General features: G+C 36.1%; 1 protein-coding gene across 2 annotated transcripts in view; it reads left to right on the plus strand.

Moving 5' to 3' along the window:
- Positions 1-26,981, plus strand: part of LOC120312546 (serine-rich coiled-coil domain-containing protein 1-like) — a 549,974-nt gene that overhangs the window by 136,361 nt on the left and 386,632 nt on the right. For both annotated transcript variants that reach the window (XM_039353388.1, XM_039353390.1), the window contains exon 4: positions 25,278-25,355. In XM_039353388.1, coding sequence (XP_039209322.1) covers positions 25,278-25,355 — 78 coding nt within the window. The remainder of the gene's footprint in view (positions 1-25,277; positions 25,356-26,981) is intronic.

Consider the following 26,981-nt stretch of genomic DNA (forward strand, 5'->3'; position numbering starts at 1 on the left):
TCCCTGCAAGGGAAGTATTAAAGAGCCAGCACCATTTTGTTTGCTGTTCTGTTCTGTTTGTGATCTCAATAAAGAAGTTGTGTTTTGTTACTCCTGCCTCGCTTCAGTTTCTCTGATTCTAAAACAGAACATTGACCTGAGAGTTATTTTGGAGTGCTACTGTGTGGCTGCATCTTTTCATGGTTGCTTACTTCCAATTTCGAAGCTAGAACTCTGCATTTGCTTGTAAAGAAAATGTGGACAAAGGATATCAAGTAATCTTTAAATCCATTCATTTATGCAAAGATACTTCAATTAGAGCACAGGATCAATAATATATGACAATAAAATAGAAGAATACTGCTTTATTGCTTTCTGAAATGACAATATTGGAGGGCCATCCTAACCATATTGCTAAGGAGATCATAACACTAGTAATAGCATTTAGACTTATATACCTCCCCACTGTAATTTGAAACACTCTTTGGGAGGTTTACAACATCAATGGAAGGATGCAAAGTTGAGTCAACACTGAGCCCATCAGAATCAAACTCCTAGCTGTGGGCAGAATAAACCTGCAACACTATATTCTAACCACTGTACCACCAGAGCTCTTTCCTTGGTGTAGGAAAGATTATGATTCTGCCATCCCGTAAAGTCTTGATGTCAAGTTTCCAATAGATGGAACCAAATAAATCAGAACTCTGAGGCTTGAAACTTCCTCAAAGAACATATATATTGGATACAAAATATCAGCACAGTCAAAAGTGAAACCAAACCTGAAATTCCCCCCAAAGAATTTCACTATTACAAAGTATAATTTCCCACCCCAGTGCTATGTAACAAACTACGCTACCCAATAGAGCAGTTTGGTGGGCTTTCTAACAAAACGCCCAACCCTCCTCTTCCAAGCAAGAGAATGACCTTGGGACACAATATTGTTTAGACCAGACATGTCAAACTTGCGACATCACATGATGTCGCGCAACCTATCGGAGCTTTTTCCCCATTGCCAGCAATGGGGTGGGTGCAGTTTCCTGGTGATGCGTCCGGCCCATGGGCCGGCAGTTTGACACCCCTGGTTTAGACTATCAGAGATATTCCATCCCCTCTCCCTTTTGTTTGGCAACCTAGAACGACCAAAATGACTGCAGCCAGGTTCGTTATAGAGTTGACACTTGAGTGACCAGTTCAGAGGAAGAATCTTAGTATAGCTTGGTTAGCAAAATGTTGTTTATTTTTTCTTATTTATTGAATCCTACAGGTATGGCCTTAAAATCAAATATGGTCTGGCATTTTGAGAATTTTAGTGAGATATTTCTTTCTGAACAGCCTTTATCTACAATGCAGCACTTCTCCAATAAGTGCTAACCAACAGTTAACAAGCTCCATACTGTGATCTTAATTAGTTGATTAGTGCCCTCTAGCTTGCTTGCTTCCTGAAATTGACAAGACCTTAATCAGTTTCATATAGAAGACTGTTGTCTCCTAATTGGTTCTAGCACATTCCTGAGAATAAAAATCTAATTTTTCTGATGCTGAATAAAGTAATTTCATATACTTATAGGCCTAAATTCCTTGGGGGGGGCAGTTTTTCACTGTAATTTTGTTGGTGGCACCAAGAAAGTTAAACAATTAGCATGTCCTCTTTCCATACCCTCATTTGTCCAATTTTCCAGTAGTCTGTGTTCACTCCTGATTGTTCAGATATCTGATAATCCTAAGAGGCCCCAACCAACCTAGCACAGGGTTTGGGAGATCACTCAATGGCACAAATAATTCTAATTTCTATATCTATTTATTGTCATCTAGTGTTCAGGCAGAGTTTGGCAACCAAGAGGCAACAGGATTTTCTATGAGAATTTGTAGATGCTGACTATAGTAGCCAAGGATTACAGCCCCTTAAAGCTTTCCTTTACCTTGCTATGACTTGATTTAAATCAGCTCCTTTTTTACAGCAACTATTTTAAAATAAATAATCATAATGACTTTCCCAATTGTGTGATTATTTCAACTGCAGAGTACTCAAATATTTGCTGTAAAACTGACAATGGAAAGTGCTTTAAAAATGCAGAATTGTCTTCTTCATTCTGTATAACATTTAGCTTTTTTTTCAAGCATCTACATCTACATCATTTTGGGCATGTTGTTTGATGTAGCATATAACATTTCCTAAAATAAGCATTTTAAACTACTTTCTCTGAAAGTAGTATGCAGTTTTCCCTAATGTATTTTTTTAAGTAGAAAACTGCATCACAAAAGTGCAAAATTGGCTAATGATTGCATTCCTGTTGGTGTATGAATTTGGGAACTGTGAATTGGGATTTTTCATATTAAAATGCATGCCAAGCAAATTTTACCACCTTCTCCCATCATTTTGTTGTTGTTGTTGTTGTTGTTGTTAATTGCAAAGTTGTGTCCGGCCCATCGCGACCCCAGGGACAACGTTCCTCCAGGTCTTCCTGTCCTCTACCATCTTCTGGAGTCCATTTAAGTTCACGCCTACTGCTTCAGTGACTCCATCCAGCCATCTCATTCTCTGTCGTCCCCTTCTTCTATTGCCCTCAATCTTTCCTAGCATTAGGCCCTTCTCCAGTGAGTCCTTCCTTCTCATTAGGTGGCCAAAGTATTTGAGTTTCAACTTCAGGATCTGGCCTTCTAAAGAGCAGCCGGGGTTGATCTCTTCTAGGACTGACCGGGTGAGCAAAATATCTCACCCTTCCAACAATATAACACCATTTTACTGGACAGCCATTCTCTATTGCTTTACTGGTTTTAATCTGCAATTCTTGGTGTACTGAGGTTGCTTAATTCCCATTCATTTCCAATTTCTATCACAAAGCATTCCAACTAGTGTAGGTAACCCTAAGAGGATTGTACCTGCACTTGGACCATCTGGCTTAAACTTGAAAAAAGAAAAAAAAAGAAAAAAAAGACGGCCTTGGAAATATCTGCTTGCATCTTTAAAAATATAGCAAAGCCAATCTGTTTTGTGAATTGGAAGAGTACTTGTGGTACAAGCAAAATGAGCTTGATAATGACCAAGCTGGATAACATTAACACTTAATGACAGGGTTTTATGGCTCTCCCTATGCTTTTAACTACATTTATTTATCTTGGTTGAGCTCTCCCTTATGGTGGGCCTAGTTTTTTTTAATCCCATGTTGTGAGGCAAGAAAACAGTAATGGGAGGATTCAATCAAGTGTCTGGCATAATTTGTAGACACTTCAATAAGTACCCAAACTTATGATTTTAATATCTTTAAGACCGGACACAGTGAATAATCTCCCCTGGTGATTTCCAATTTGGTATCCAAAACACTCCTAATGCTGTAAATTGTATTGAGGAAAACCGCTCCGGTTTAATACACATTCGATGGAAGACTGCCTTCTCTGGATTGTAATTTAGTGGAGGATACTGAGTGAATACAACCGCACTATTGCATGGGTAGTGTCAGAACCCTAAATGCTTGAGGCTTCCTTCTGTCCCTGGATTGCATTTTTCCAATGTTTCCGTTTGAAAAAATCTGACCACAAGTGGGAAGAGTTATCTTGATTTCCCAGTTCAGTCCTGCACTACCAGAGTTAGGACAATAGGATCATGTTATATCAATTAGAATAGCAAAGTTCATGATCCTGTTGGCCAGCTCTGGTACTTATTACTGTATTAAATTGTGTTTGAAAGGTCTATTATTTTGTTTATTAGTACATAATTGGATTAGCATTATTTATTTGGTTTTGTTTGTTTTCTGTAGTGATATAGTTTATTGAATTTGTCCTTCCCTCTCCTTCCTAGTCCATCCAGTTAGGAAAGATGGTTTCACTCTCAGAAAAATAGATGTGTGGGTCATGGTAGCCCTGTCTGCCTAATCAACAAGAGGAAAATCAGGAATCCACCTATGTGCTGACACTGCTGCTTTGGAGAAAAGCAACATCTATCTAAGTCTCTGCTAGTGGTTTTTAATCTGGCAGATTAATTCAGTGGGAGAGCAATTCTCCAGTTAGAGAAATGGAATGCCAGTTTTTTCTCCTGCATTTTGCCATTACCCAAGACAAGGCAAAGATGTAGAGTTGCATCATGCTAATTCTTGATGATCTGATGAAAGATGGTGAGGGCAACAATGGTGGTGAATGTTTGACCTTGCATAAATTTCTCCACAGAACGTTATGGAAATAGAGCTGAATTTTAAACCCTTGTTAACGTCATCTTGTAACTGCTCCTTGAGGAAACCGAACTTAGGAAATGGGTCAAATACCAATAAAAGCTAATTGTAAGTTATCTTTTAGGGGAAAGCAAGATGCAAATTAAATATACTCAGAAACCAAACATTCTGGGATTCTTTTCTGAGACTCTTTGAGTGGTCAGCACTAGGTCCAAAAGTCAACTTTGTAAGAAAAGTGGTTAACAGAAGCCTCAAAGACAGTCCAAGCCAAAAAACAAATAACTAAATTTGGCAAATATTCCTCACTTACTATGTTCCAGCTTGGAAAACCCATTAATACTGGTTCTAAAATGGTGGCTGGAAAGGAACAGGATGAATAGGAATATTCCTCAAGGAACCCTTCCAAATAATGTTAACACGCCAGTCTATTTAGCTGGAGAGCCATTCTAGGTGACAAAGTAGTTCAAGGACTTGGAACCTAAAAGCACAGCAAAATGGTATCAGTTGGCTGAAACTGGGCAGTCAAACCAACATATTAATTAAAAAAAGAGGATGCCAACAAAAGTTCTACTTATGCAAAGAAAGAAGAACAAAATCAATCAGCTTTAGTAAAGAGCTATATAAAAAAATTTGGGGGGGGGGGAGTTCAGGTATAGAAACAATGATACTTCATAACTAGTTCCCCTACATTTCTCTCCAAAATAACTCATTTGAATTCAGCATCCCCATTTTAACTGAATAATAGTGTCAGGGCCCACCTCAAAACCTCATCCTAAGAAAGCTTTCTTTCTTCCAAAAGGAACTTTTATTAGGAGAAACTGATAGCAGGCATAATAGGCAGGATCTGAGGGTTTCCTGCTCAGAACAATAGGTTAAAAGAGTCCCATACAAACCCCACCACAATAGTTCATCTGGTCAGTTTGAATGGGCCAATCCTCAGGTGTTAAGTCGGTTGTGGGGAAGGACCTGATAGCGGAGTCATTCCCAGGCTTGTGATGATGTTGTTAGGTCTTCACACCTTCCCTTCTGGAGAGAAAGATAAGCCAGATGGCCGGAGGCACATTCCTTTCTCACCCAAAGGTAACATCAAGGGAGAGACAGTTCAAAGAGCAAGTATGTAGGAATACCTGAAAAGATACATTGTAGCAAGCAGAAAAACATCCCACAGAGCCTTTCCCCCCTCCCGCTCAGGAGAATGGCAGAACCCTCAGTAAGAAATAGAAAGAAATGAAATAGATTCTCCCCACCCCAATATAAGGATATAAGAATGAGTTCTGACAAACAGAGTTGGAAGGGACTTTGGAGGTCTTCTAGTCCAACCCCCTACTCAAGCAGGAAGCACTATATCATTTCAGACAAATGGTTGTCCAGTCTGTTCTTAGCTTAAATAGCTTGACACCCTCTTCTTTGTGGCAGTCCCTTAGAATTTGGAACACTACCGTCATGTCACCCTTACTCCTTCTTCTCCTTAAACTAGACAGACCTAATTCATACAACTATTCTTCATATGTTTTAGCCTCCAGTCCCCTAATCATCTTGTTGCTCTTCTCGGTATTCTTTCTTGAGTCTCAACATCTTTTTTTATATTGTGCAATATTCCAAGTGTGGCCTTACCAAGGCATTATAAAGTGGCATTGATCTTGATTCTATCCCTCTGTTAAAGTAACCTAGGACTGTGTTGGCTTTTTTGGTAGCTGCAGCACACTGCTGGCTCATATTTTAGCTTAGTCTGTTATCAGCACAATGTTCAGATCTCCTGATTCAAGTGACAATTTCCATGCCAATGGGCTAGATGCTGTCATGGTAGATTAATTGCCAAGCTTTCTGCATGTTTTTCTTATCTACATGGAGGGAAGTGTATAGTGGGGTGCCCCAAGGCTCTGTTCTGGGCCCCATGCTCTTTAACATCTTCATCAATGATTTGGATGAGGGGATAGATGGGGAACTCATCAAATTTGCAGACGACACCAAGCTGGCAGGAATAGCCAACACTCCAGAAGATAGGCTTAAGATACAGAAGGATCTTGACAGACTTGAATATTGAGCGCTATCTAACAAAATGAAATTCAATGGTGAAAAAAATAAGGTTCTACATTTAGGCAAGAAAAACCAAATGCACAGGTATAGTATAGGTGGTGCCTTGCTCAATAGTAGCAGCTGTGAGAGGGATCTCGGAGTCCTAGTGGACAATCACTTGAATATGAGCCAGCAGTGTGCTGCAGCTGCCAAAAAAGCCAACACAGTGCTAGGCTGCATTAACAGAGGGATAGAATCAAGATCATGTGAAGTGTTAATACCACTTTACAATGCCTTGGTAAGGCCACACTTGGAATACTGCATCCAGTTTTGGTCACCATGATGTAAAAAAGATGTTGAGACTCTAGAAAGAGTACAGAGAAGAGAAACAAAGATAATCAGGGGACTGGAGGCTAAAACATATAAGGAACAGTTGCTGGAATTGGGTATGTCTAGTTTAATGAAGAGAAGGATGAGGGGGGACATGATATCAGTGTTCCAATATCTTGGGCTGCCACAAATAAGAGGGAGTCAAGCTATTCTCCAAAGTGCCTGAAAGCAGGACAAGAAGCAATGGATGGAAACTAATCAAGGAGAGAAGCAACCTAGAACTAAGGATTTCCTGACAATTAGAAAAATTAATCAGTGGAACAACTTGCCTCCAGACGCTGTGAATGCTCCAACACTGGAAGTTTTTAAGAAGAGACTGGACAACCATTTGTCTGAAATAGTATAGGGCTTCCTGCCTGAGCATGGGTTGGACTAGAAGACCTCCAAGGTCCCTTCCAACATCATCATCATCATCATCATCATCATCATTATTATTATTATTATTACCATCACCATCACCATCATCATCCTTTGGGTCACTCTCTCTATGAGCCAAGTCATCAGTCGTCCTGATGATCTGATGCCGTATCTTTGACCTCAATGCCCTTAGAATCCTGAGCAACTAGATTACTTGAAACATTGTATGTTTTCCTGTATCTAATGCTATTTTTTCCATCATTTGAATACCATTTCAGCATTTGAAATGTACCTTTCTGTAGATTGGATTTGACAACGAAGCACTACACAAGGCAGAGGTGGGGGTTTTTTGTTCTACATTAACTGAGTCAAAATGGCTTCTCTCCCAGAGAGAACCCAGATTTTCAAGTTGGATTTAACCTGTCAGAAATTTATTTTTTTACTGACATTCTTGTTTTTCTCTTTCTGACATCAAATCTCAGGAAAGAGTTACAAGCTTTTCCCAGAAATGTAAAGTAATGCTGTTTAGAGCCTTTACCTTGTGTTTTTTTCTCCCTGCTGGCTCTCATTTAATTTGATGAAAGGGAATTTGCTTTAAAAATTCATTTTAAGAGATTGAAATTTCTGAAAAATGGTCCTAAGTACCATGCACTGTTCTTGCACTTATTTAGAGAAATGGCCAATATGAGCATACACATGTGATTGCACAAGCCTTTTGTAGCAATTTATATTCTTCCTGGCTTTCCACAGAGATAAAAGAAATCCTTGCTCTTGAGGTTTTTAAAATAGCAGTACTTCTTTCATAGTTAAGAGGAGTCCAGTGATTTAGAAATTACAGGTGAATTTCTTCCTTTGTACAAATTGTTCACTGTGGTTCTCTGGCCACAAATTTGATAAATTATGTGCTATTGTTCTATTCTGAACTGATCCTTTGTATTTGAAATTGAGGTGAAGTCTGCATTACGTTATCATGGTGGTTGTCCCAGCAGAAAGGTTTCATTTTCTCTTTCTTCATAACCAGTTGTATTGGTGAATATGCTACAGACTTTACTCTTTGAATCAAGGAAATGTTGTGGCCTGAAGAAAACCTCCTTCTTGGACATACAAATCTGAATTTGAGAAGACATCAGTCATTTTGAGCTGATTAGCAAGACTGATGTGTTTCCTTGATATGGAAAATTATTTAGGCTATAGATGTTGAACATGATCTGAGTCCTTGTAGTTTTACAATAAGATTGCATAACGAAGTACTCTGTTGTCTTTAATATAAACTCCAGAGAATTCAGCATTTAGATTTAGCCAATTTAGATTTATATTTTGTTTCCCACATGAAATGTCCAAGTGGCAATGCTCTTCAAATAGCATTGGTCTGTTCTATGATGGTGCTTGTACATCTATGCCATCCCATTCAAGCCAAATTGTTGGTACTTTACCAGCCTTAGACCAGTTTGGTGGTTTTATTGCATCAGTATTCTCTTTGATTTATTCTCCTTGTTTTATCCCCTAATGATCTTACTTGACACTTCTGTTATGTGGAATAACTGTATTAATTTGCCTTGCACATTAGTAACTGGACAAGCAATAATTACGACTTATAGTTTCAATATAAACTGTTGTCCCTGGGCAGTTTGCATTTCTGAGACCACTGTTCATCTGTTATCTCGCTGTTGAAATTACTCTTGCTTTCCAGTTTTTCTATGCTTTTTATTAATAGTACTATTTATTTAATGAACACATCTACTTGCATGTCACGACTCAGTGGTCCATGGTGATAAGGAAACCTTTCCATAATTATCAAGTTAATTTTAGCCATGTAGATGGTTATATTGGCTTCTGCAGTGTCTCACAAGGGGTAACCATAGAGATTCACATCTTTGTAGGAATCCCTAGCCAGTGGTGTAAAAAGATTTGTTTTACTTAAGTCAGATATCAGTGAGCAATGAAGCAGATCAACATCGTAGAACATTCGGTTAGCTGGAAGAGCTTTTGGCAATAACTCCATGCATATCTTTTCAGCATATGCTGCCTTCCTTTCTGTAATTAGAATTTTCTTCTTTGCTGCTTCAGGCCAGCAAAGGTATTACTGCAACTCGACCACAACAGAGGTAGAAACTTTCACTCCACTTTACCTCATTGACAAAATAAAGGAAATAGTCTGAAATTTCTCTTCTATCTCTTTTTCTGACTATTGCTTTTTGAGATTCCTTCTCTTGATTGAGCTTCCAAAAATCCAACTGTGATCTACTGTTATGTAGAGGAAAGGGGCATTCGAAGTAAATCATATTCCTTACCGTGTAAAGAGTAATTCCAGATTATCATTGGCAAGAGCAATCTACTCCACCTTGTGTACCTTCCAGTTGTATATATTTCAATTCATAGGTTTTCCCTCCTATTACAGCTTCTAGAAGTTAGTATATACAGAGGATGACAAAGCTAAAAAGCTTGTCCAGAGTTTTAAAAGAGCCAGTTTGGTATAGTGGCTAAAGCATCAGTGTAGAGCAGGGGTCCCCAACCCCCAGTCTGTGGACCGGTACCAGGCCACGGCATGCCAGCAACCGAGCTGCACAAACAAACAAAGCCCCATTCATGGGATGCAGGAAGCACACAAAACCACACACTCTCCAGTCCACAGAAAAACCTTTATCTACGGAACTGATCCCTGGTGCCCAAAAGGTTGGGGGCCTCTGGTATAAAAGTCAGGAGACTGTGAGTTCTAGTTCTGCCTGACGCATGAAAGCTGGCTGAGTGACTTTGGGCCAATTACTCTCTCTTAGAGTTAGACCAATCACTTTAAAAGGTTGTTGTTGTGGGGAAAATAGGAGGAAGAAGGAGTATCAGTATGTTTAGTACCTTAAGCTGTATATGGGAAAAAAAGCTTGATTAAAAAAAAATATTCAGTAATATTTGTCAAAGTTTTCTTCTGAAATGGCTTTCATGATCAGCAAAGACTGCAAGAAAATTTTGGCTCCAATTCCTGTATTCTATGACATTCCTGTTATATTGAAAAAGGAAATTTTGAAATACAAGCTGTAAGCAGGTTTAACACTCTTATGAAATCTTGTTCCCAAATCCAGGAGGGGAAAAAAGAACAGAAAATCCTGCCTGCACTCTTATTGATGAAACAATCTCAGCTGTTTTGTATTGGTGTTTCACCTGCTGCAATCCTAAATCTTACCCCAAAATTTACACTTTGTATCCCATATGTGACTCTTCATGCCAAGGTGCTTTCAGTTCTGATCTCTTTTTTCAAGAGATATGATATCTTATTCACAGGATATTATTGCTACTGGGAAACATTAAAATGTGTTCGTTAAAAGAAATAAACTGGAAAACGAAATCAGCTTGCTAAGAAAAATATAGCTGATGGATCCTACTCCTTCAAAGAACTGCTACATTCTGTGGTCATTGTTAAACTATGTGTAGATATTGCTCAGAGCTCAAAATCTGTTACAGATTTATAGCCCTGCTGAACAAGCGCCTTCAAGGATTTTTTTTTTATAACTGTACTTTCATTATACAAGAGCCAATATGTTTAATGATTAAGACACAGCACTGACACTGGGAGACCCAAGTGCCTAATTTTCTTTCAGCCTAATTTATCTCACAGGGTTGTGGTTGGGAGAAATAAGGAAGTACTGTGGACATTTTCTTGAATGCCTAACAAAAAACTGAGGCACACATTAGTAAATAAATAAACTATCAGATATTTAGAAGAAGGAGACCTTGCTTTATTCCTGCTACTTAATGTTCCCTTGTCTTTTCTTTTATTTGACTCTTATTCTTGTTTTTAAGACCATCTTCTGGAGTTTCCTGGAAATATGTCAGACATATCTCAGTATCTTTACAAGCCTTGATTTCAGTTCAGTGGAGGGGCAAGTGCAGAATACGTCAAGCCTGTCATTTTAATTGATTGAGGTATTCGGTTGTTTGCTACTAAAAACTATCATTAGATATGTGTTTTGTGGCCTCTCTTGATCAGCGGATCAACCTGGAGTTCACCCATCTATAATACATTTCACAAATGTTTCAAGTACAATACAGAAGCTTCTAAAGTTTTAATGGATGTTGCAAGAATCTAAAAAAGCATAACATTTTAAGAAAATATACCAAATATGGATTGCTCTGTAACTACTATAGGGAAAGCTATCTTTTAATCCTATATAAATCTTTTATTGAAGACATGTTGGTGGTTATGGGTTATCATAATCAATAATTATTTTGAAATTTGGAAAAGTCTTTACTACATCATAGTTTCAGAATTGAATTATGCAGAAGAATGAATAGCTTTGTCATAAATTATCCTCATTTTATGCACTGTAACTATGAAGACTTTGTAGTGACATTTTTTCTTGATGCATCGTACAAATATTTAGTCTGCCATATGTCCAATGTGGGAGGACAAATAACAAATATTTATTTTGGGTGCTGGCTATAAAACGAAAGAAATAAATAGAAACAAACCAGAAATATATCATTCCAGCACTGTCAATACATTCAATTTCCCATCCAAATGTTTATCTCTTCCTAAGCTAATAAAAGAATCTTTTTATGGCCCTGTTGCTGTTTGACAACACATAGCAATATTTAATTTCATTCATTACTGATAAAAATATATAGTTCACATAAAACGTATCTCTTTTTCATAAATAATGCTTTAAAAGTCATAATAGTGAGTTCAAGTAAAACATAAAATAACAATTCATGTTTCTTTGTTTAGATATTGTTGGTGTCCCATAGCAATAATATTCATTGTATGGCACCTTTTAACATTTTATTTCAAACATAGCTGGATGAAGAGCATCAAAGGTTTGTACTGCATTTAAAATATGCTTTAAATGTGAATATTTTAAATAATATTTTTTCTTTTTTTTCTTTCTTTTTTAAATAAAAACAACAGTTTTTTATATTGCTGATGTCGCTGTTTTGGCTAGTCATGTAGTCAGTCATCATGTAGTTCAGATTGGATTTGACATTTATAGCCACTTATTGTGATTTTCCCAAGGACCTGAGATTAACAGATATGGATGTATTAAAGATATTGTCGTAGGATGTAAGCTGTTGAGATGTAAGCTGTACCAACTAAAATGGCCTTTTGCAAATTTTTCATTACCGGCACATGATAATTTTTAAAGATGTTCCAATGAATCATTTTGGTAATTGTATTATGACATTGTTTATAATCAGTCTGTGCAATCTTCTTGCACGAACTGAGTGTATGATCTACTTGTTCCAAAGAAAAAATGAAGTAAAGATGAATGAGTACAGAGATTCTTATCTGTCAAGCTTGATATGAAATAATTAAACTGTATCTCTACTGTGAAAATTCTTATGTCTGTTTGATTGTTTGTAACCTTTAGTTGAATGAAACATTGCATAATAGGGCAATAGTTTTGGAATCAGCGTATCTCAAATGAGCTAATTTACAGAATGTGTCCAAAATCTAGGATCCAGCTAATTTTCTAAAGTTTTGGCCACTTCAGTGCTGCCATTGTGCTGTGCTGCCATAGTCAATTGCAGTCACATCATCATCATTTCAAATGCTCCCTGCCAACTTTCTACAAGGAGAGTCAGTGGAGAAGGCAGTAGGAAGTCAGAAGTCATTCCATCTCCCAATGCTTTTTTGCCTGCCTGTGGTCATTCTGTTTCTCTGTTGAGGTAAGGAAATATTGAAATGATGATACAACAGGTCACGGGGTATCTTACAATAATCAAAACTAATGCTTAGAACTGAAGTTTTTATTCTACCTATCACAAAATCTTCCTTTAAAGATATGGTTGTTCATCAGTTAATATAGTACATACAAACTTTGTTGTTGTTAATTGCAAAGTCGTTTCCGACCCATCGCAACCCCATGGACAACGTTCCTCCAGGTCTTCCTATCCTCTACCATTTTCTGGAGTCCATTTAATTCACACCTACTGCTTCAGTGACTCCATCCAGCCATCTCATTCTCTGTCGTCCCAGTCTTCTATTGCCCTCAATCTTTCCCAGCATTAGGTCCTTCTCCAGTGAGTCCTTCCTTCTCATTAGGTGGCCAAAGTATTTGAGTTTCAACTTCAGGATCTGGCCTTCTAAAGAGCAGTCGGGGTTGATCTCTTCTAGGACTGACCAGTTTGAACGCCTTGCAGTCCAAGGGACTCGCAGGAGTCTTCTCCAGCACCATAGTTCAAAGGCCTCAATTCTTTGGCGCTCAACCTTTCTTATGGTCCAACTTTCACAGCCATATATTGCAACTGGGAAAACCATGGACATACAAACTATGCTCAGAAATAATACTATTATTATATAAAGCATAAGATATATCCTATCTCTATCACTTCAAAGATAGTGTAGACATTTACATAGTTGTCTGCAGAATAAATGTCTCCACATATGAAACATAGACATTTATGTGAACACTATGATGGTAGGAAACACTGTAAAAAGCTGATTTAATTTGATGGATGGTTAATGACTTATTTGGAACCCTCAGGTGGTAAATATTCTGGATATTTTAACAGTTAAATAATACTATTTTGAACAGGCAATGTGGGACTCTTTCAGAAGGTCCTCTTAGTACATTTGTGCTATATTTAATAAACCATTCAATATATGCATAGTTTCAATATTTAAAGCATCAGCAATGAATTTATAGTCTTGTGTCAAAATTTAAACTGACTATCCTCTTTCTTTCTTTATCAAATTATATTAAATGATTTATAACAAACTGGGTAGCTCCCAGTCAAAAATTAAAACAGCATAAAAACCATAAAATACATTTGATTACATTATTGGGTATTTCAAAAGTTTCTTGAAATCTTGAAAGACTAAAATCACTTTTATGTTACTTTAAATATGATTATGTGTGATCTATTAATTTATTAGTCTAACTTTCTAAATATATGAGCAGATGTGTCAAATTTTACAGAAGTTTTCAGCAAGCTGTAATAAAATCTGTAACTATTTTTTGTTTAGATGAGGAATGTGAGAGTTTTTGAAACTGTAGTAATTCAGTCTCCTTTTTATGGAGACAGCCTTGTAAAGGTGATATATTAAAGTCAGTATTGAAAATTAGTGATTCAAACTGTGAACTCAAAATACTTTTGTTGAAATGTTTCATTAATTTGAGAAAATTCATATCAATACAGAGTCTTGGAAACAAAACTGCTAACATATTGATTATTTTTCAGTCTTTTGAAACATTTGTATGATGAATAAATGAATAGGATAGAAGATCTTGTTAATTAAATTTGTATGTCAAAATCATAGCATCAGCAACATTGGTTTCTAAACTTTTTCTGCTTGACTAGCAATTCTAGTAATATCAATAGAGACTGGTTCAGATGTCATGCTAGACCATGATCTGTATAATTATATTGCTTTGGATAAATAGTATTCGTTCAAGTATTGACTTAAGTGGTATACCTCAAGTAGTAGGTCTTGGATGTCAGGCACGAATAACCAGACTCCTCATGTGTAAGCTTCAAGCTGACTGCTTTATTTTTCTCTGCCTTTTACATAGGATTCTTCTGCAAACTGGCAGCTTTTGGATGGGAACTATTAAATAAGGTTCTATGGCATTCAGGGAGGGTTAGATCTCTCATTCTTGTGTTTATGTAGAAAGTAGGATAATTATGTGCTTGAGCCACCTCACAATTGGGATAGTTGCTCTCCAACATGGTAGTCCTTGATTTATGACAACATTAACTTCTTGTCACTAAGTACAACTATTGTTAAATGAGTTGCACCCAATTTTTCAACCTTTTTTACCAGGAGTATTAAGCAAATCATAGTGGTTGTTAAACAAATCATGCAACTGTTAAACAAATCTGGTTTTCCCCATTGACTTCGCTTGTGGAAAATAACTTGGGAAGGTTGCAAGTGGTGATCCTGGGACACTGCAACCATTATAAATGCATGTCAATTGCCATACACCTGAATTTTGATCACATGACCATAGTGACATCTGGACATCTGGAAGGCAAGCTCCAGATGGGTTTTTTTTATGTCAAACAATATACATAACAATATAGGGAGATTTATTTGATGACTAAAAAGCACAGACATGGAAGACAATTTGGCAAAGAAAGAAAGCTAGAATAAGACTGAAGAAAATTGGGGTTTTGACTTACTAGGGAGAATTAAAATAGAATATACTCAAATAGATAAAATGTGCATTTTGAATATTAGATATTGTAATGAGTGGAGATAAAGAAAATTTTGGTCATTTAAAACTTGGAAGTATAAATATTAACAGTTAAATTTGAATGTTGATTTGCTTATAAAGGTTAAATGTAAAGATAATTAAGATAGATATAAGCTAAAAATTTATCAATGAATGTAATATGTTCTTATTTAGTGGCAATAATAAAAATTATTAGCTTAAATACGAGATAGTAGATATTAAGAGAAAAAGAGAGGAAGTATTAAATGTTGAAATAACAGAAATTTTGGTTACTAAATTTAAGACATTTGGAAATTACCAGAAAATAAGAATATTATATTGTACTATTAATTGGTTGATGCTGTATCTTTGACCTACAAGCTATGAGATGTAAATAATATCCTTCCTTCCTTCCTTCCTTCCTTCCTTCCTTCCTTCCTTCCTTCCTTCCTTCCTTCCTTCCTCCCTCCCTCCCTCCCTCCCTCCCTCCCTCCTTCCTTCCCTCCCTCCCTCCCTCCCACCCTCCTACAATGAAGAAGAACAGAAGCTGCTTTTTTAGGCTGTTCAAGAATTGTTGTTTAGGAATTTATAAACCGTTCTAATTTGTTTAGGAAAGAAATATTCTGATGCTCAGAATGCAGCCTGTTCTTTTTTGTGGGAAGTCTGTTACCATACCAGAATTTAAGTTGCCAAGGAAGCTGAAGCAAAATAGCAGTGTTCCAATATCTCAGTGGCTGCCACAAAGAAGAGGGAGTCAAGCTATTTTCCAAGGTGCCTGAAGGCAGGACAAGAAGCAACGGGTAGAAACTAATCAAGGAGAGAAGCAACCTAGAACTAAGGAGAAACTTCCTGACAATTAAAAAAATTAACCAGTGGAACAACCTGGCTCCAGAAGCAGTGAATGCTCCAATGGAAGTTTTTAAGAAGAAACTGGACAGCCATTTGTCTGAAATGGTATAGGGTTTCCTGCCTGAGTAGGGGTTGGACTAGGACCTCCAAGGTCCTTTCCAACATTATTATTATTATTATTATTATTATTATTATTATTATTATTATTACATATGGCTTCGTATCATCTCTACCAGTTCTCATTTTTTCTACTGAAAACTTGTCAGGCCGGTGATTTGCATTTATACCAATGTATCTGAGCACAGATTTGCCAACATGTATGACCAATTCTGTTATTTTATTTTATTTTGTTTTGTTTTGTTTTTACCTCATTATTTTATTTTTAAAATTTAATTTTATTATTTATTTTACTTATTTTATTTTTTAACTTCAAATCACTCTAGTCATCCTTGAACTGTGGAGACCTCTAAAACATTCTTATAAAATATGTAAATAATGTCACTATGTAAATCATGGGAATCTTTGCAAATTGCATATATTATTTTTCAGTTATCCAGATTGCTTTTCAAAAAAAAGTTTTTTTTCCTATTATTTGAGGGTAATATTCAAAATATAATATTGTCCATTGCACCCAAAGTTTGCTGAATGGTGCTTTTAAAATTGAAGCCTACTCTAGCACCCAAGGGATGATTCAGAAACCCACAATTCTCATGAAACTCAGTATGTGGGATTGGTTCTCATTTATATCAAGATGCCTGAAAGCTATAAGAAACAGCAAAAAAATTCTAGAAGTCAAGGGCTGGGTTCAGAAGCACGATTGTGATTTGATTTAGGATAATACTTGAACTTCACAGTAATTTTAAACCACAGTTTATAGCTTTAAAAAATGAAGCAGCCATTTACAGAAATTTAACAAATTATTTTTTAAAACAAACCATGATTTTCTGCAATGTGTAATTTGGTCATTGATTCTGCGGATGCTCAGCTGTTGAGAGAAGATAAAGACAAAGTTCTTCTACCTTGTTCTGGGATTTGTTTATTAATTTTTAATCTTCCAACAGAGCTTAATGCTTAGGATTTTCTAATGATGGCTCATAGAAGTACTAGCCAGTTTCAACGTTGCTTAGATTTTTGGGGGGCAAAAAAATTCCAATGGCATCCTGTCACATATAAGAGGAATAATCTATAAGAGGAGAGAGAGAGAGAGAGAGAGAGAGAGTTTAATTCAGTATCATTTATTAAAATTTAGTATTAAAATATCTAACATTCGCAAACGTCTGTGTAACTTTCAAGGCACAGTTATTTGGAAAGAATACAACTGAACTCATGATACTTTGAATAATTGTAATTGACATCAATGTCATTGGCTTTTCACCCATATCTAAATTTAAAACTCAACATGTTGAAGTCAATTTTTAGTATGAATCTTCACTTAGTATTTTTTACTTTAGGCCACGGTAAACATGCACTTACACACACACAAACATATGCATAGAGAGTGACAGAAACAATGTGATATACTTTTTATTTTGCATATAGATTAGATTAAATAGATTAAATTTTGTATATTTCTACATGTCAGAAGTAATATAGTCTTCCTTAATTGAAGAAGGAGATGTCACATAAAAGGTTATGTTTTGTTTTGTTTGGGAAGTTTCGGAAAGGAATTAATATCCTTGAGCTGCCATGTGTTCTACCAAAGCTTTTTACAAGCTATTTTACATGTCTTAAATGTTGTGACTGCAATTATTCTCACTGCTTCATCTACTCTCCAAAGACCTCTTTGTGATTTCAGTATGGAACCATTTTGACAGGTCATTTTAACTTATTTAGCTGCAGAGCTCCGGGTCTGCAATTCCTATTCCTTGAATATGTTCTCAGTGAATAGAATCTTATTAGACATCAATATGTGATGTTTTTAACTTGGATGCTTTAGGAGAAATTGTCTTTCAGACATGGGTTTCCACAGAGTGCAAAGAGAGGACCACTTCCATGCATAACAAGTAACTTTATGATTTCAATATGCCACTAGCATGCATTATGTATTACACATAATTTATGCTGAACTTCATGAAGCATATGGTGTCATTGTGGTTTTTGTCTGGTACTGTGTTTTCAAACTATCAATGAGAGTCTAACTCAGGGGTAGGCAAGCTTGGCTCTTTTATGACTTGTGGACTTCAACTTCCAGAATTCCTGAGCCAGCCAGGGAGTTGAAGTCCATGAGTCATAAAAGAGCCAAGGTTGCCTACCCCGTCTAACTGTACGAAAGGGTATCAATTCAAGCACTTATTCTTTGATTGCCTGCTGTACAAATTTTATGAACAAATAACACAATTCATTTGCTGTTTTACATGTTAGCAATAAATGCATCACGTTTATAATAGTTAAAACATTTCTTTTGAGATTTATTAAGGAAACATTTTCTAGATCCATGTAGTTATGAGGCATAATTGATCAAGTCAAAATTATTTCAGTGCTTTCCAATAAAAAGAATCACCAAAGCAAACACCTTATTTGACCATGTTGTTATTGATTTAGCATATGCTAATGATTCTTCTGGCTTAATTTTGTCCCTTTCTATTTTTTTTTAAACTTCTTTTCTCCCATCACCATGGATTTGTTTATTTTATTTTTATTCATTTATTAAATTTTATGCCACCCTCCTCCCTACACGTTGACTCTGTGTGGTTTTGTTAGATTGCTCTTTTTTTCTTGTTATACCATTATTTAAACAATATTGGGAATTGTAATATTGCTCACTAGCTCTTGCTGGAACAACATCTGTTTTATCGATCGATGGGAAGCTTACAATCATAAAATATAAAAATATGTGTATATTAAAAACAAATGAATTAATAACCACAAACACAGTGATTCAGTTACAGATGGAGAAAGAGGGGGCGGGGTGGGGGGAGATGGGATCCATGGTTAATCAACCACCTCATTGAGGTATTCCCTCATTGGGGCCCCAAGCTAATGGGCAGAGCCAGGTCTTTAGGCTCTTACAAGAGGTCAGGAGGGTTGTGGCCAACCTCACATTGCAGGGGTAAGATGTTCCAAAGAACAGGATAACCCTTATAAAGTCAAAATAAATAAATGGAAAATTGGATTTGGATCCCATTTTACTTCAGGATTTGCACAATTTGCCATATTTATCAATATCCATATCAGTTTGTTTGTTTGTTTGTTTGCTTGTTTTCCCTATTTTGGAGAAAAGATTTTATCAATATTAGCATTATTACCCCACTGAATCATAAACTTACTGGTTGTTTTAACTCTTTGAAAATGCCTGAAAAAATCCAGTATTTTTGTGCCTCATTATTTGTTGCTTCACATGCCTTTTCTTTGGTCTTTTCTTTGTGGACAAATCAGAGTCACATTACATATTGTTCTAAAAATATTGCAAAGTGGCAAATAAAGAGAAATTTCCTGACAAAACAATTAATCAGTGGAATGACTTGTCTCCAGAAGTTGTGGATGCTCCAGCACTGGAGGTTTTTAAAAAGAGATTGGATAACTATTTGTATGAAATGTATAGGGTTTCCTGCTTGAGCAGGGGGTTGAACTAGAAGACCTCCAAGATCTCTTCCAACTCTGTTTATTATTCTGTTATTCTGTGGCAACACTGAAGCAATACAATTATTTGTTGACAACTTCAAAGTCTATAATGCCAGTAATGAAACCTGTTCTAAGGGAGCAAAGCTGTTTGATAAATACTCTGCTGTTAATTTTAAGAAGAGTGATGGTAGTGATGAAAAATTTAGTTGCTAATCACTCCTTCCTTCCTCCCTCCCTCCCTCCCTCCCTCCCTCCCTCCCTCCCTCCCTCCCTCCCTCCCTCTCATCCATCCATCCATCCCACTATATCTTTTGTTTGATATTTCTTCCACTTTTTGAGTTGAATGGAATCAGTACATGATTTGCTGGACAAACTTTTCATAATAATAATAATAATAATAATAATAATAATAATAATAATAATAATAAATTATTTTTATTGTATGTGTACACAACGAAATTTACGTGACACCCAAAGACCAGATCCCACACACATAATCCCCAAACACACTCCCACCCACCCCTAAAACCACCCAAACACCCACCCAACAGACCAAGTAATACTGTCCAAAAGTTCACTGTTGTGATGTAAAATCACTCCAAGTGGGTTGGTCAATCACTAAATGTAGATTAGAGGAGTATCGGTGAGTATCTTCAATCCATGGATGTCATACCCTCCTCCTCCACACTTCACAATTCCTGAAGGGGAGATGGAAAAATTTGGGGGCCAGCAATAAAGCAAATACAATATATCATAAAAATAAAGGATCACTATAGCCAGCTCCTTTACTGATCTTTCAGTACAAAGAATCCAAAATGCTGGCTTGCTTATTAAGCCGTATCACATTTATTAAGTGTAATTCAACTTCTAGAATGTAAACCTCAGTTCAACATAGTGGCAAAGAAACAGTGGAAGCAATCACCCTGAAAATAAGTTGGTGATTCACTCCTCTGCTTTTAAATAACCATAAAATATACAGATTGTCTTCTCCTTTCTTTAATTATCAAGATTTATTTGTTCTCTTGCTTCTAATATCCACCAAAAATACTTTCCATCAGCATTAAATTCTTGGATCAATAAATTTGGATAGTGATCTTGAGGAAAGTCAGTATTCACTATTGCAGAACTTCTCTGGTTGAAAAGCAGTGGTTGTACAGAAAATTGGGCATTGCGAGAACTGGGATATTGTACATATTTTTAATCAAAGCTTTTTAGAGTCATTGATAGGTCTTATTTCAATACAACAGTAAGCAGCTTGAACAACTACCTTCTATGAGTGATGACAGAGGCTGTCAAATTTCACAAAGAATACTGTAGCTGACATCTCTGGAGATGTTGGAGAATTTAAAAAGTCCTTTGAATGTTGATGATTCAGACAGCCTAGATAGTATATGTACAAAAGGTAATCTCTCAGCCACATCTTATATCTGACAATTTCAATATATTCACAGTTGGCTGGATCGAAAAAAATTACCTACTGGAATCATGTAATAACTGACTCTTTTTTGTACTGTGTTTTGATAAATCTATTTGGAGCTTGACCAAGAGCTCATATTAACAGTAGGCTTACATTGTTTGTCATCTGCTACACCATTCTTCACTTTTGGCAATGATGATAAATGGGGACCTGTCGAAATAGCAGTGATGATTAGCCTTGATTGCTGGATTCCCCTGCTACTCTCCTTTTTGTACCTGTGACAAGATAGCTGGCACCACTCTTGTACTTTTTTGTGGACAGATCTTTGAGGACACATGGTTTCTATTTAGAAATATTTTTTTATAAATCACTTTGTTTTGGGTGGAAATTTGCCAGTTTTTATAAAAGACTGTAGACAAATTGATTGTTCTTGCTTTCATTTGACAGAGGTTTTGTCAATATACCCAAGTATTTCATTCCACCAGTTTGGCAGTGGATGAAAGTATTTTACCAGTTCACCAGTGAACATTATTTTAAGGAGTAAAATGAAATAATAGCAAATCACCTGTTTCATGGTTCCACTGATGTGAAGTGAAGAAATTTTATGAATTTTATACATCATGCTAAACCATAATCCAGTGTTTATAAACCAAAGGCATTTGGGTTTTATTACTCATGCATGGACAGCCCCACATGAACTATATCTGAGCCTATATCTGTCATCTGTAGTTTATATTTTGCTAAGCAGACCAAGAGTTGTGCATGAACATCCCATGAAGTTTTCTCCATGCTCTTAAGAAAGTGCTAAGTTGAGAGGCCCTGCTTTCTTGCATTTTTAACACTTCAATGTTAAATGGTTATTCAGTTTTATTCTTATTTGGAATTGTTTTCTGGTAAATGAGAAACTCAACACTTCTACTTTCCTCTTGGGCTCTTCTGTTGCTGTCCAATAAGGAGCTGATCTTTTTGACCACAGCATTTTTGCATTACATAGTTTACTACCTTTTTGTTAATAATTGTTCCCACTGGGACTGTTAAGGATGCTTACATACCTGTGTTGCTCAGGATATTGTTTTGAAGATCTTATTCATTATTTAGTGGAAGTAGTCCTGAAGGTGTCTGTTAAAAAGCATCGTGGAAAAATTGGCAAAAAAAAATACTGGGTAGATAGCACACTTGCTGTTGCTATAAATAGGGTGTTATTTCTTGTGGTATAAAATGCCCCATCATTAAATAAAGCACAGCAAAACTGATTGGGTGTGAATGTGAGGTCTACCAAGTTCAATGGATTTTGTAATGGAATGCATAGGTGACTTTGAGAAAAGGAGAGAAAAGATGCTGCCTAGGAAACCAGCAAACAAAAGGAGCAGGATCCCACAGATGCTTAATGATCAGAGAAAGAAACTTGGGAAAGATGTGTCCTTGTGGAACAAGCAATTAAAAGGGGGAGGCATGAGGTTTGTACTTTCAGATTCTGTTAATGAGCCTTACAATAAAGTAGATTTAGTTCAGCTAGCTGTGTTTCCTGTCTAGTTTACCCAGGGAGAACAAAGGATTCCCACAACTAGTTCTGAATAGATTATCCTTCTATAGATGGAGATGGTGTGGAGAGTGGGGATCCACCTCAACTCTCAGCTCCTTCTTGAAGAGTTGGTGACAACAATCTCTAGGAGGACCTTTGTACAAATTCATTTTGTGTGCCATTGCATCTGTTTCTGGATTGGGAGACTTACTCATTAACCCATAGCTTGGACATCTCTCATTTGCATTACTGCCAAGACTCTCTACATGGGGCTGCCCTTGAAAAATATTCAGAAGCTGAAATGGTCAAGAATGTAACAATACATGTAGACGATGTTAAGTTATATAGCATTACTATGGGTGAACTGCCATAATTACCAGAAGCCTTCCAGATGCAGTGTAAGGTGCTTGTTATCATCTATAAAGCTGTACAAGACACAGGGTCTTTTTGTGGGACCATGTTCCATATATAGTTGGGATGCTTTGCAACACAGGAAATAACTTCCAATGATCTCTGCCCATTTTTCAAACTCTGACAGTATCATGTTCTGGATGGGCAAATTAAACAGGGCTTAAAGTTTCATGGGATGCAGGAAGTATGCCTTCTGTTGCAACCTCTGCCCTATGGAACTGTATCCTCAAGATTCCAGTGGCTCAAGCCTAACAAACTAAGAATGCTTTAAAGACCTAGTTCTTTTCCCGGGCACCAGGAGAGGATAGTATATGAGCCTTTTGTAATGACACAAGGTCTGTACTTTTTCCCATGTATGCTTTATTATCTTATTTTGATACTGCAAAGTTTTTAACCCTTGGTGAATGGGTTCTTGATGAATGGGTAGCCTTAGAAAATAAGTGGGTGACTGACTGACTGTATAACAATAATTATGATTAAATGGGCACAAAATTTTGGTGAACCAGTTCTACTGGATACCTGGGAAACTATCTGGGTGAGGAATGTCAAATTTACACAAGCCCAGAACTTAAGGGAGAATTTTTATAAAATGTTTTATAGATGGCACCTTGATCCACAAAAAATGTCTCTTATGTATCCTGACTTACAGCCTAAATGTTGGAGATGTGGTTGCCTGGACGCCACTTATTATCATATTTGGTGGCCGTGTAAAAATATAAAAGCTTTTTGGATTAAGATATGGTGGAATATTCAAAGAATTTTTAGAAAGAGGGTAAAATTTACTCCACAATTGTTTCTGTTAGGTATTGTTACTGATTGTGATGCTAAGGAGGTTATATTGATGTTGAACTTGATTACAGCCGCAAGGCTGTTAGTAGGGCAATATTGGAAGAAGGAATCTTTGCCTACCTTGCAAGAGTGGCTTTTTAAAGTTTCCTATCTGGCGGAAATGGCAAGGATTTCGGCTTTCTTAAAGGAGCAATCGCAAGAGAAATTTTTTGCCGTATGGGAAAAATGGATAAATTTCACACAATACAAATTGGATATAAAAAAATACCATTTAGCCTTTTTATAACCTGTATATAAACTTTGATATTTTATAGATTGTATTTTTTCTTTTTTTTCTTTTTTTATCTCTTTTCTTCTTTCTTTTTTCTTCTTTTTTAAGCACTTTTTCTTTTTAATGCCTATGTGTTTTTTTTTTGTTATATATATCTTATTGTTAATTATTTTATAAGTTGTTTAACTTTCTTTTAGGATTTTTAAAATTTTAATTAAGCCTATATTCAGCTCTGGGAAGCTCGGGGGGGATGGAGGGGGTGGTTTGGGAGGGGTTGGGTGAGGATTGTTTTGTTTTTTGTTGTTGTTGTCTTTTTTGTTTTTTGTAAAAACTTTTAAAAATTTTCAATAAAATAATAATAATAATAATAATAATATGTCCTAGGCAAATCTTCAAATAGTTAAAAAAGTTAAATATTTAGTTATCTATCTTACGGCAAAATATACATTACTAAAAGAAGATAATTATGAGAGACTAATAAAACAATAAAAATAAACCTGGAAAAATGGGGAAATCTCCAACTATCATTGTTAAGAAGAATAGCGACTGTTAAAATGAACATTTTACCAAAGCTAATTTTTTTGTATTTCAAATAATTCCTGTAAAGCTGGGTAAGAAATCTTTTGACGATTTAAATGGAATGATATTAAGATTTATATGGCAAAGAAAGAAAACAAGAATTAAATGTAAACTTCTACAAGACTCGAAAGATAGAGGGGGTTTTGGACTTCCGGATTGGAGACTTTATTATCAAGCAGATAGAATTTAAACCGGAACTGTTCCTGTTAGGTATATTAAGACCTAACTATGGCAAAGAAAATTATTATTTAATATTACATGTATTAACAGCTGCAAGAATAGTATTTGCCCAATTTTGGAAAAATGAAAACCTACCATCAGACTAGATTATAATTTTGAAAATCCTAGATTGTGCAGAAATGGACAGATTAATGTTAGAGATGAAGGAGAAAGAAGATTCAATCTTTTATAAAACCTGGGGAAAATTTTATCAGTGGGTTGAAACACGTTAGAATAAGAAGAGATTTTAGAGTTTTACTATATTAAGTATTAAGGTTGATGATTGGAAATAGTTGTTATGCAATCAACGATGTTAATTATTTAAAGGAATATTAGTGTTTTACCAAATGTCAGTTGTAACTATACCGATTTATTCTTATAAATGTCTAGTATTATATAAACAATAATACTTAATATGAAGACCCGGACAACAGCTTGTTCGCTGAATTACGTATTTACTGTAGTTATCCACACCCAGTCCCTTTTATCCTGATTTTCCTGTACCCGTACCGACCCTACCTTTTCCCTACCCATATAAAATCTAATAAAATATATTTTAAAAAAATAATATGTCCTAGGCTAAATCTAGATTTTCTTTGATTTATCTTAGAGCACAGATATGAGTCCTGCCACCAGTACCAACTCACTTCCTGTTAGCCCGCTTACCGAAGAACCGCTGCTATTTAAGGTAAACCTATTTAATCAACATCATCATTATCAATCATCATCATAGCTTAATCTAGTATTTGATTTAAAGATGGACACACTCTTTAAATGTCATCACTACTGCTACATTTTGACTTATACTCAAAATGATGAATGAAGTGGTAAAAGGACACTTCCATCATTTCATGGCTACACATAGACATGGATTTGTGTGTGAGAGAGTGCATGCATATTAGGACAGTAGTGCTGACTAATATACTCAACCAGAAGGCATGTATTTGTCTCTACTGTGTACATGGAGTTGTGTGCATAGAGGGAGCTTAATCTAAAATCATATTTTATACATGACAACCAAGGCAATCCTGACTTCTGTCTTAATATGAATACAGAGATATATTATTGCAGTCACTATGTCAACAAGGCAAAGTGATAACACACCATAATTAATCCCAATTCCTATTTTTATTTATTTGTTTATATCCCACCTTTATTCTTTTTGTAAATAAATCCCCCCTGGCTTTAATCTTTAAAGTAGGATAATTAATAATAATAATAATAATAATAATAATAATAATAGTTGGAAGGGACCTTGGAGGTCATCTAGTCCAACCCCCTGTTCAGGCAGGAAACCCTATACCATTTCAGACAAATGGCTGTCTAGTCTCTTCTTAAAAACTTCCAGTGTTGGAGAACTCCCAATTTCTAGGCTTGTGCCTTAACCACTAAATCAATCTCAGTATGATGTCCCAGTTGCTGGTTCCAGAGCTTTTGTCTTCAAGTGCATATTATATTAGTGTTTTTTTTAAAAAAATAGTATTAAACCTAAAAAAAATCCAATCCTTTATAATTGCTTTATGATTTGAGTGCTGCCTGGTATACTTATCCTTATAGTTGAAAAATGATTCTGATCCAGGAACTCTGTCTGAGAATACCTGTTACTTTGCTAGGGAATGGAGATCTGGGCATTTCCAGTCTGTGTCTTTTGGGTATCAAATAAATTTTCTTATCACATTTATGTTCCCTTTTTTTCCTACAAACTGTATTCAAGTTAATGTCATGTTGTTTCAGTGAACATTTGCTCCCAAGCACTGCACAAAAATATATTGAGTTGGACAGGGAGGGAGGGAGGGAGGGAGGGAAGGAAGGAAGGAAGGAAGGAAGGAAGGAAGGAAGGAAGGAAGGAAGGAAGGAAGGAAAGAAGGAAGGAAGGAAGACAATAAATTATTTGAAGGCAAAGAGAAGTCTGCTGTTTGCTGTTCTAAGACAGAAAAGGAAAGGTTTTAAACATCAAAATCAAATGTGTTTTCATTGTAGCCTCAATGGTCACTTTAAGTCTTAACTGTTTTTGAACAAAATGTGTCTTTTCCTAAGAAAACACTGGGATCAGGCTCCAGGGAGAGTCAGATATCTCTCTGAGAGCCAGCACCATTAAGTGGAAATAAAAATAATATAAAATGCAACAGTTTTTCTTATTGCTTTCCTACTCGCTCCAGGAGAGAACAATATTGTCTCAGCAGTAATGTGATAGAATGATTTGATATGCAATAACCCCTTCCAAATACTGTCAGTCTGTAATATTGGGTTCTGATGACAAGAGGTGTATTACTCTGACTAACACAGTTGTGATGCTTCCCATCTTCCTGCTTGC

Source organism: Crotalus tigris, unplaced genomic scaffold, assembly GCF_016545835.1.
Source record: "Crotalus tigris isolate CLP2741 ecotype Arizona unplaced genomic scaffold, ASM1654583v1 scf7180000018518.1655711, whole genome shotgun sequence".
Lineage (NCBI taxonomy): Eukaryota > Metazoa > Chordata > Lepidosauria > Squamata > Viperidae > Crotalus > Crotalus tigris.